The following is a 12171-nucleotide window of genomic DNA, read 5'->3' on the forward strand; positions in this document are numbered from 1 at the left end:
TACAACAACACATCAGGAAAATCATCCACCCAGACCAAGTGGGATTCATCCCTGGTATGCAGGGATGGTTCAACATTCGCAAATCAATCAATGTGATTCACCACATTAACAGACTGCAGAAGAAAAACCATATGGTTATCTCAATTGATGCAGAGAAAGCATTTGATAAAATTCAACACCCTTTCATGATGAAAACTCTAAGCAAATTGGGTATAGAAGGAACATTCCTCAATATAATCAAAGCAATTTATGAAAAACCCACAGCCAGCATCCTATTGAATGGGGAAAAGTTGGAAGCATTTCCACTGAAATCTGGCACCAGGCAGGGATGCCCACTCTCACCACTGCTATTTAACATAGTTCTGGAAGTTTTAGCCAGAGCCATCAGACAAGAAAAAGAAATCAAAGGAATACAAATCAAGAAGGAAGAAGTCAAACTATCCCTCTTTGCAGACGATATGATTCTGTACTTAGAGGATCCAAAGAACTCTACTAAGAGACTATTGGAACTCATAGAGGAGTTTGGCAAAGTGGCAGGATATAAAATCAATGCACAAAAATCAACAGCCTTTGTATACACAAGCAATGCCATGACTGAGAAAGAACTGCTAAGATCAATCCCATTCACAATAGCTACAAAAACAATCAAATACCTTGGAATAAACTTAACCAAGGACGTTAAAGATCTCTACGATGAAAATTACAAAACCTTAAAGAAAGAAATAGAAGAGGATACCAAAAAATGGAAAAATCTTCCATGCTCATGGATTGGAAGAATCAACATCATCAAAATGTCCATTCTCCCAAAAGCAATTTATAGATTCAATGCAATCCCAATCAAGATACCAAAGACATTCTTCGCAGATCTAGAAAAAATGATGCTGAAATTCATATGGAGGCACAAGAGACCTCGAATAGCTAAAGCAATCATGTACAACAAAAACAAAGCCGGAGGCATCACAATACCAGACTTCAGGACATACTACAGGGCAGTTGTAATCAAAACAGCATGGTACTGGTACAGAAACAGATGGATAGACCAGTGGAACAGAATTGAAACACCAGAAATCAATCCAAACATCTACAGCCAACTTATATTTGATCAAGGATCTAAAACTAATTCCTGGAGCAAGGACAGTCTATTCAATAAATGGTGCTGGGAAAACTGGATTTCCACGTGCAGAATCATGAAGCAAGACCCCTATCTTACACCTTACACAAAAATCCACTCAACGTGGATTAAAGACCTAAATGTACGTCCTGACACCATTAAGTTATTAGAGAACATTGGAGAAACCCTTCAAGATATTGGCACAGGCAAAGAATTTCTGGAAAAGACCCGGGAGGCACAGTCAAAGCCAAAATCAACTATTGGGATTGCATCAAGTTGAGAAGTTTCTGTACTGCAAAAGAAACAGTCAGGAGAGTGAAGAGACAACCAACAGAATGGGAAAAAATATTTGCAAACTATGCAACAGATAAAGGGTTAATAACCAGAATCTACAAAGAGATCAAGAAACTCCACAAAAACAAAACCAACAACCCACTTAAGAGATGGGCCAAGGACTTCAATAGACATTTTTCAAAAGAGGAAATCCAAATGGCCAACAGGCACATGAAAAAATGTTCAAGGTCACTAGCAATCAGGGAAATGCAAATCAAAAGCACAATGAGGTTTCACCTCACCCCGGTTAGAATGGCTCACATTCAGAAATCTACCAACAACAGATGCTGGCGAGGATGTGGGGAAAAAGGGACACTAACCCACTGTTGGTGGGAATGCAAACTGGTCAAGCCACTATGGAAATCAGTCTGGAGATTCCTCAGAAACCTGAAGATAACCCTACCGTTCGACCCAGCCATCCCACTCCTTGGAATTTACCCAAAGGAGTTTAAATTGATAAAGAAAAAAGCGGTCTGCACCCTAATGTTTATTGCAGCACAATTCACAATAGCCAAGACCTGGAACCAACCTAAATGCCCATCAATGGTAGACTGGATAAAGAAATTATGGGATATGTATTCTTTAGAATACTACACTGCAGTAAGAAACAACGAAATCCAGTCATTTGCAACAAAATGGAGGAATCTGGAACACATCATGCTGAGTGAAGTAAGCCAGTCCCAAAGGGACAAATACCATATGTTCTCCCTGATCGGTGACAACTGACTGAACACCAAAAAGGAAACCTCCTGAAGTGAAATGGACACTATGAGAAATGGTGACTTGATCAGCATAGCCCTGACTGCCAATGGACAACTTAATACATTATCCCTCATAGTATTTTTTTTTGTCTGTTCTACTTAATATGACTGGTTTAATTCTGTAATTATCACACAGTTATTCTTAAGTGTTGAAAATTAACTGAAATGTGATCCCTGTTAAACATAAAAGTGGGAATAAGAGAGGGAAGAGATGTATAATTTGGGGCATGCTCGGGCTGACTTGCCCCAATTGGTAGAGTTGGAAACATACCAGGGGATTCCAATTCAATCCCATCAAGGTGGCATTTGCCAATGCCATCTCACTATTCCAAGTGATCAATTTCAGTTCACAATTGATCATAATGAAAGGACTAAGAGTCAAAGGGAGCACATAAACAAGTCTAGTATCTGCTAACACTAACCGATAGAATAAATAAAGGGGAGAGTGATCCAACATGGGAAGTGAGATACTCAGCAGACTCATAGAATGGCAGATGTCCTAAATAGCACTCTGTCCTCAGAATCAGCCCTAAAGGCATTCGGATCTGGCTGAAAAGCCCATGAGAGTATTTCAGGCATGGAAAGCCAAGACACTCTGGCAAAAAGATCTCTGTGAGTGAGATCCCAGTGGAAAGAACAGGTCTTCAAAGAGGGAGGTGCCTTTCTCTGAAGGGAGGAGAGAACCTCCACTTTGACTATGACCTTGTCTAAACAAGATAAGAGTCGGAGAACTCAAGGGGCTTCCATAGCCTTGGAAACTCATGACTGGTGCATAGGGAGATTACTGATGCCATAAACAGGAGTGTCAATTTGTAAAGTCAACAACAGGAGTCACTGTGCACTTACTCCTCATGTAGGATCTCTGTCCTTAACGTGCTGTACACTGAGGCTTAATGCTATAACGAGTACTCAAACAGTATATTTCACTTTGTGTTTCTATGGGGGTGCAAACTGTTGAAATCCTTACTTAATGTACACTAAACTGATCTTCTGTAAAAAAAAAAAGAAATTATCAATTCCCAACTTGACTCTCACTGGGATTAAACATGACAATAGGTCTGATCTGATTTCATCATCATTAAAAAAAATCATCTATTATTTTTCACTTTATGTTTCTGTGTGGGAGCAAACTTTGAAATCCTTACTTAAGGTATACTAAGCTGATCTTCTGTATATTAAGATAATCGAAAATGAATCTTGATGTGAATGGAAGGGGAGAGGGAGTGGGAAAGGGGAGGGTTGTGGGTGGGAGGGACGGTATGGGGGGGGAAGCCATTGTAACCCATGAGTCGTACTTTGGAAATTTATATTCATTAAATAAAAGATAAAAAAAAAAAGAAAAAAAAAGAAAAATGTCTGAGTCTTGGCCCATCTCTTAACTGGGTTGTTTGTTTTGTTTTTTGAATTTCTTCATCTCTTTGTAAATTCTGGTTATTAATCCATATCCGTTGCATAGCTTGCAAATAATTTCGCACATGCTGTCAGATGCCTCTTCACTTGCCTGAGTGTTTTTTGCCACACAGAGACTTCCCGATTTGATCTAATCCCATTTATTAATTTTGGCTTTACTGCCTATGTCTCAGGTCTTTTCCAAGAACTCTTTACCTGTGCCAGTGTCTTGAGGGCTTCCCTAATGTTCTCTAATAGCTGGATGGTGTAGGGTCATAGATTTAGATCTTTAATCCATGTTGAGTGGAGTTTTGTGTAAGGTGTAAGATAGAGGTCTTCACTCATACTTCTGCAATACATAATAATTTAAAAAGTGAAAAGGAATTTGATGATTCCCTGTAAATTGGAATGACGTAGTCATGGATTTGAGGGAATGAGCTAGTTAAAATAGCCAAGCTACAATGTGATTCACAGATTCAATGCATTTCCTGTGAAATAGCCTGACATTCTACACAGGACCAGGAAGAAACTTCAAGAATTCACATGAAGAAAATCAAGGTTTGTGATGGCAAAGCAGGAGGCTTCATCACATCTGAGCTAAATCAAGCCTGGTGCTGGGATAAGATAGACACCCAGAGCCCTGGGACAGAACAGAACCTAGAAATAAAGGAACACGTTCTGAGACTGTGAGTTCTGAGAATGCACGGTGACAAAAGCACAGGGTGGGGATGGGTTTCCTGTCGTTACCTGGGTTGGGGACACTTGAATGCACCTGAAATAATTCAATTATGATGTCATCTCACACCAGATGCAGAAACAGAGTGAACTTGAGGAATGCCTTAAAAGCAAGAGCCGAGACAGTACAGTTCTAGAAGAAAACACTGGACAAAAGCATGCTGACATTGGTTTGGGCAATGATATTTTGAAAATCTCCAAAGTACAGGCAACCAAGCAAAAATAGGCAAAAGAATGTGGATCCAACCACAGAGCTTCTGCAGAATAAAGAGAGTGATTGAAGAACCAGGAGTCGCCCGCAGATGGGGAGAAAGTATTTTCAGATCACACCCGTGGGTGCCAATGTTGTGGCCCCGCAGGTTAACCTGCCATCCCCATGCAGCATCACTCAGCAGCATGGCTTCAGACCCTGCTTGCTGCATTTCAAATCCAGCTCCCTGCTCATGGACCAGGGAACTCTGTCAACGATGACTCAAGTGTGTGTCCCCTTCAAGCCTCGTGGGAAACTGGAGGAAGTTCCAGGCTCCTGGCTACAGTCTTGCCCTTGCCCAGCCTTTGCAGCCATTCAGGAAGGAAACCAGTGGATGGAAGCTTCTCTCTCCCTCTGTTGGTCTCTTCCTCTGTTGCCATAACACTGCCTTTCAAATAAAATAAATAGATATTTAAAAGAAATGAAAGATAACTGTACATATGAATAGGAGCCTATCTCCTAATGTTGAATGAACTCAAGCAACTGAATCCCAAGGGAAGAAATCAATTATTCAAATGCAGTGACTGACAAGGTGGTGACAGGAGCGGCCTTGAAGGTATCACATGGGATTCCTGCTCCTGTATGGATGCTTAGGATTGGGTACTAGTTTGGGTCCAGTTTCAGATTCCTGCCAATGTGCACTCTGAGAGGCAGTGCGAGAATATGAGTTAATCCCATGTGTGAGACTTGGACTGAATTCATGCACCTGGCTATGGTCTGACCCAACTCCTCTTTTATGGCATCTAGGAAGTTACCCAGGATTCAGTAGACCACTGGACCACTGTCTGTCAGTCTCTTTCCCTTTTTTTTGGACAAATACACAAATACAAGTTTTAAAGAGGTAAAAGTATATGTGTAATTTTTAAATAAAATATATAAAGGCAAACATATAAAATGCCTTATATGGGATCATCATGCATGTGCATGTTGGAGAAACAATGAGATACCCCATCCCTTTGTTAGACTGAGTATCACCAGACATACCAGAGCTGACACATGTTGTACAGGAAGAGAGAGAAGATAACCTGGTAAAGGCTGGAGTCAGGTAAATTAGGAAAGCTTTCATGGAAAACATCAGAAGCTGAGAAACAGAATTATCACAGGATCCTCCAACACCATTCCTGGGTAGAAGGAATATGAAATCCCAGGGAGGAGACCACGGGATCCACAGTCACTATGGCAAACAGCTCTGCAGTCCCATGTTCAATTAAAGCAGCGTCATTCTCAAGAGTTCACACACATAATCCAGTGAAATTAGCCTTGAGGAAGGATGGATAATGGACAAATGGACAGAGTTATATTTTAACAGGAAGTTTATAAGGCAGTAAAGAGGAAGAAATTCTGATGTCTTGGATAACTTGGATAATGCTGAGAATAATGCCTAAGCATAATGTGTCAGTAAATGTACAGTATACCATCTAGTCCAAGAAGACAGATAATATGTGATGCTAGTTACATGGGATAAAAGGATGAACTCACGGAGACATAATACAATTGTGAAGACCAAAGTCTGAGTGTGGGGGTAACAGAGGAGACGGTGGAGCAAGGTCAGAGTTTCAGTCCCACAGGATCCACACACTGAGGGATCTACTGTACAGCATGGTGACAGAGGTTAAGAGAATATTGTGTCTACAGAATTCCAACACAGGAAACTGACATTCGACCATGGGAACATGTGGATTTTGTGATGAGCATGTCAATAAGAATGACTTCATAATTCCATCAATTTGATACAGTCATTTTTGAACACATATCATTTATCTCATGTCTATGTTCAGTTATTATTTATCAAACATTTATGAAAAGGAAATGACAAAATGGCCAACTGCAGATTAAGTTCTCTGAATACTGGGGTTGTGTTTGCCAATGTTTTATGCAGATGATAAATAAATGCCAGTTCATTCAAGGACTGGCAGGTGGAACCCAGGAGCAGGGAACTGCAATAGCGTTCGCACGTTTTTCATGGGGACTCCTAACTGATCCATCATCTGCTGTCTTCAGAATGCATTTTCACTTCCAAGGATAGAAATAGTGTAAATGTGCTCTGTCCAGAACTCTGATATGCAGCCTGGATGTCTCCCTCTCTAAATAGATGAAAGACGACAAATGGATTGATGACCCCAATCAGCATAGACATGGAGTGAAGAGCAGGGACTCTGGACACATGGTCGCTGGGACTGGCTCTTCCTGCAGCTGTGATTCAGCCTCAGGACACTGGTCATCATGCTGGAGTCACAGACATAGCTCCCCGTGATGTGGACTCCAGCCCCAGAGTGCACAGCCACTGTGTGTCCCACTTTCTGCTCTCCCTCCACCACAGCAGGTGCAGGGGGTCCCACGACACTGGAGCAGAACCAGATCAGCTGGAAGGGCACGCCCAACACTTTCCATTCAGTTATGACCTTGACTGCTGATGTCCAGTGCATTTCCCTCCTGAGTTCACACAGGGAGCCCCCCAGGAGGGTCCCAGGACCTAGAGGATGAGGAAGTCCCTGTAGGCTTCCCAGGTGCCTGCAGAAGCTCAGCCTGAGACACAGCTGAGCTGCAAGTACATTCCTGAGTGCTGTGACGTTCACACAGGGACCACAGACTGTTCCAGGATTAAAGGGAAATGCAGGTCGGGTGAAAGTCTGCAGAAAGTGAGTGTGGATCACCCACATGTAGAGTCAAAGGTTGGTTCAATGCACACTTGCTGGTTGTGGCAGGAGAGGGCTGAGTGGAATAGTTGCTGTTTAACAGATCAACGGCCCTGTCTCAGCTGTCGCTGGTTATACAGGGAAAACTGAAACTGTCCAAAGCTTTCAGTGTCCTGAGGGTGCTGTCCTGAGTCAGGTTGGAAGAGACTCAATAGTGTCCTCAATATTCCCACATCTCTGATCCTGGTGAGCAACAGTCGCTGTCCACGAACCAAATTATTCATTTAGGACTTCTTCCTTTTACATCAAACTTTCAATCCGTCATTGAAGTTGGGAGGGACAGAATCAAAAAGAAGAATTCTTCCCTCAAAACTGTTACAGGAGAGGAAACCCCAAATCCCTGACAGGAAACCAGGGCTTCATCTCCCTCTGCGCCTGTGCAGGACCAGAATCTGGCCTAGTGCGTTTTGTGCGCCCCCTGGTGGAGCCGCGCGCCCCTGCAGGGAGGTTTGTGTCTGGGCTCAGCCTGAGGGCCCCTCACTGTGTCTCTGGCACAGAAATAGGTGGCCGTGTCCTCGGTTGTCGGACTGGTGATTTTCAGATCCACCGTGGTCGAGGTTTTGGAGATGGTGAATCGGCCTTTCGCCCAGCTCGCGTAGTATGTGCTACCACTACTACTAATGATTCCGATCCATTCCAGCCCCTTCCCTGGAGCCTGGCGGACCCAGCTCATTGCATAGCTACTGAGGGAGAATCCAGAGACTGTGCAGGTGAGTGTCAGGGGTGTCCCAGGCGTGACCAGGCGACCCCCGGACTCCTCCACCGACTGACACTGGACACCTGCAAACACAGACGACATGGTCAGGACACTGTCACTCACACTCTCTGTGTCTCTCTCAAGTCTTCTCCCAGACTCAGTGCCCCACGTTCTCCATCATTACCTTTGAGCACAGCGACCAGGAGAAGCCAGCGCAGCCCAGTCTCCATGGTGAGCGTCTGTGTTGAGTGCGATCACTGAGTGGACACCTGGGAGTCCTGGGGCTGGAGCTCCTGTGCCAGAGCTGCAGGGTGAGGGCTGGGCTGGTTTTCATGGGCAGAGGGAAGCCCTATTTGCATGTGCTGCCCCTATATAGCAGGCATGGGGTGATACGCCTCAGACAGGAGAGAGCCCAGGGCAGACGTGGTGACCTGGGTGTATAGGGTGATGGCTATGATTGGATTCAGATCATGTGAATTTTTATGTTATCATAATTTTAAAAAGTTGAAGGCAATGACCTTGTTTCATTTTAATATGTGTGTATCCTTCATATCCAGTGTTAGCAATATCATGTCCCTCATTTATTTAAATAACCATTAGTTCCTTATCATCTATATGAAAGACATTGGTACAGTGATAGAGAGAGAAGGGGTGAGAAATACAGAAATGTAGAGATGGACAGAAAAGGTGACAATGGGAGATTTCTGCCTTTGGGTTGACAGCCCAGACATCCCAAATGCTCATGACCCCTAGGAGTTAGTCTTTCTGAACCCTGGAGCAAGAAACTGTGTCTGTAATTCAAATGTCGGTGGTAGAGGCTCCTTTGCTTGTAGCGTCATCTACAGTTTCCCATGATGCATTATGAGGGGAATGTGTGGGAAGCCGTGAGGCTGGGCTCAGTCAGTTCTCTGATGGGAACACGGTTGTCCCTAGTGGGGACTTAGCCAATTTTGACCAAATGCCTGTCGCCCACTTTTAAACAGATGAAGGACTGCAAGTGCATTTTTTAAGGTTAACTATGTTTTTTTTTTCCTTATTCATCCATTGCCTGAAAGTTTAAAAACTGTTTAAACTGTTTAAAAATGTTCCTGAACACAGAACACTGTACATGGTAGTGGGGTGTAGTGTGCTACTGGAATGTGCATGGTAGAAATGGGCACAGATCAACTCACTATAATTCACATTTCCACCTCCTTTCCATCACTCTGTTGTGAGGCCTGGAGACCTCATTTCTAGTTATTCGTGGAACATGCTGTGTGTTGTGGTGAACTGAGTCAGCCCACTGTGGTGTGGGCAGAATCATTCCTGCCTTTGGTGGTGCTTTCTGCCCTGGTATCAGCTGCCCTGTGTTCCCCCTCTTCCCTGTGTCTAGTAATCATGACTCTGAGTTGAGATCAAGCACTGGGTAGAAGTCACTGTGTCATAATTCATCCACAGTCCTGGGTTCAGGTTGCAGCTTTGTTCCCAATAGTTCAGTCTACAAAGAACAAGTGTGCATAAAACCATAAATGATTCTTTCACATTTGGACATAGAATATTATTCAGTATTAAGAAGGAGGTTGTTCTGTCATTATGAAACGTGGGTCAGCCTGGAGTATACATACTAAAAGAAATGATCCAAGTACATGTGGACATATAGTATGTGATATTAGTTGTATATGCCATCCACAAGCTTGAATGCACAGAGGTAGGAAGTACAATGGAGATCACTGTCTACTATGACCCAAGTGTTTGTCCCCTTCCAACCCTGCGGTAAACTCGGGGAAGTTCCAGGCTCCTGGCTTCATGCTAAGCCATCCCAGTCTTTGCAGCCATTCACAAAGTGAACCAGTGGAAGGAATTCTCCCTCCATCTGTTGGTCTCTTCCTCTCTTGCTATAACACTGTCATTCACATTTTTTTGTAGGGTCAGCAGCAACACGGAAAGCCCAAAACCATTTGTGGAGGCACAGTGATTTCCTTCTTAACTGAATTGCCTGGGCTCTGGTCTTGGGAGCCTGATGGGAGGATGAGGACCAGTAAAATGGAAACAGAGAGGGAAATGTCCCCTAAAGAATAAGGGCAGAAGAGGTGTCTGGCTAGTGTTCACTTGGATTCTGAGCTTAGGTGAAGTCCATGGGCCAGAAACCCATGCCTACTGGGATAGAGTGTGCATGAATATAACTGTGTTTTGAGAATACAAGCTTTATATGGAGACACATCTCAAAGCATCCATGACAAAAGAGTATAAATGGTTTCTAATATGAAGAGGCCTCCATTCCTTTCTGATGTCAGGCCAGGTTGTGGCATTCAAGCCCCAGCACCTATGGGTGTCTCCTGGGCCTTGATCATTTTCCTTCTATTTAGTAGGGGTTTCTGTGCCAACCATGTCCATTTAGGTGCCTACTGGTACCAGGGAGTCTTTCTAACCCAGCGCAGTGTAAATCCAGCATCTGTTCGAATTTTGACTGAAGCAGCTTCTGCTTCTCACACAGTCTCCTTCACAGACTGCATGAGGCTCTGAGCTTTGTGAACCAGCATGTCTGTGGCCTGCTCAGACTCCTTGTCGCTGATGGGAGTCCGGCCCAGCATGGTAGCCTTCACTGTGGACAGGATTTTGAGCTGGGTGCTTATAGTTGGGATTCGTTCACACACTTGTAAGAGGTTGGTTCTAATCCGCTTATCTGTGCACTGCTTGGCAACCTCCTTGGCCAACCGAGTCACCTCATCCGAGGCCTTGGCGATGTCCTTGGCACACTGAATGAGTGCCCGCTTGGTACCACTGCCTCCTCTCACAAGCCGAGACATCTCGGCCATCAGCAGAGCCATGCGTTTGGCTGCTGCAATGATGTCATTGCCTTTGTTGGACCATTTGCGAGCTTCATCATGGAGCTGCCTGGCAGCCATCATCATTGGCTGGTTAATCACCTCCCGGCTTTCTGTGACGGCTAAAAAAAATAGATACTTAAAATAACTTGAAGATTAATTATACATATGATTAGGAGCCTATTTCCTAATGTTGAAAGATCTCAAGCAACTGAATCCCAAGGGAAGCAATCAATTCCTTAAATGCAGTGATGATAAGGTGGAGACAGGAGCAGCACTGGAGTGAGCCTGAGGGATTCCTGCCTCCCGTGTCAGGATGCTGAGTGCTGTGTCCTAGTTTGGTTCCAGTTTCAGAGTCCTGTCTAAGCCCCTCTGGGAGGCAGTAGGTGAAATTCCAAGTAGTCCCACGTGGGAGCCCTGGACAGAATTCCAAGCACCTGGATGTCACCTGACCTAGCTGAAGCTTTTGTAGCCATCTGGGAAGTGACCAGGAGTTAGAAGATCACTGTCAGTCTCAGTCTCTTTGTGGTTTTGGACAAATACATACAGACAAATTTTTAAATAAAATGATAAATTTTTTTGACAGGCAGAGTAGACAGTGAGAGAGAGAGAAACAAACAGAGAGAAATGTCTTCCTTTACCATTGGTTCACCCTCCAATGGCCGCTGCAGCTGGCGCACCACACTGATCCAAAGGCAGGACCCAGGCACTTCTCCTGGTCTCCCATGTGGGCACAGGGCCATCCTCCACTGCACTCCCTGGCCACAACAGAGAGCTGGCCTGGAATAGGGGCAACCGGAACAGAATCTAGCGCCCTAACCGGGACTAGAACCCAGGGTGCAGGCGCCGCAGGTGGAGCATTAGCCTAATGAGCCGTGGTGCCAGACAATAAAATGATAAATTTTAAATTTTATGGTACACCTATAAATTTTAAAAGAAGATATAAAGGCAAGCATATAAAATGCTACAAATCTGGGACCATCATGTATGTCCATGTTGGAAGCACAATGAGACATCGCATTGCTCCTGTTAGAATGGCTATTACCAGACATACCAGAGCTGACATGTTTTATGGAGGTAGAGAGAGATGATAACCCTGGTACAAGTCTGTGTCAGGTTAATTAGTAAAACCGTTATGGAAAAGCATCAAAAACTAGAAATAGAATTATTACATGATGTTCAAGCACCATTGCATGGTACAATGAATATGAAATCCCAGGGAGGTGTCCACGGGATCTGCAGTCACTGTGGCAAACACCTCTGCAGTTCCTTGTTCATTTAAAAGAGTTCACACATATGATCCAGTGACATCTCATGAAAGCAAGAATGGAAAATGAAAGAAATGGACAAAGTTACATTTTAATAGGAAGTTTACAAGCAGTAGAGTAAGAAATT

General features: G+C 43.9%; 1 pseudogene and 1 gene segment (V, D, J or C); both read right to left on the minus strand.

Moving 5' to 3' along the window:
• Positions 1-6018: 6018 nt before the first annotated feature.
• Positions 6019-8278, minus strand: LOC149120177 (Ig heavy chain V-A1 region BS-5-like). The segment is given in 2 exon segments: positions 6019-8055; positions 8157-8278. Coding segments are annotated over 2 exon segments (429 nt in total).
• A 1913-nt stretch (positions 8279-10191) lies between these two features.
• On the minus strand, positions 10192-11252 carry LOC149120178 (vinculin pseudogene; annotated as a pseudogene).
• Positions 11253-12171: the final 919 nt, after the last annotated feature.

Source organism: Oryctolagus cuniculus, chromosome 20 (assembly GCF_051225735.1).
Source record: "Oryctolagus cuniculus isolate XC-2025 breed Fujian yellow rabbit chromosome 20, ASM5122573v1, whole genome shotgun sequence".
Lineage (NCBI taxonomy): Eukaryota > Metazoa > Chordata > Mammalia > Lagomorpha > Leporidae > Oryctolagus > Oryctolagus cuniculus.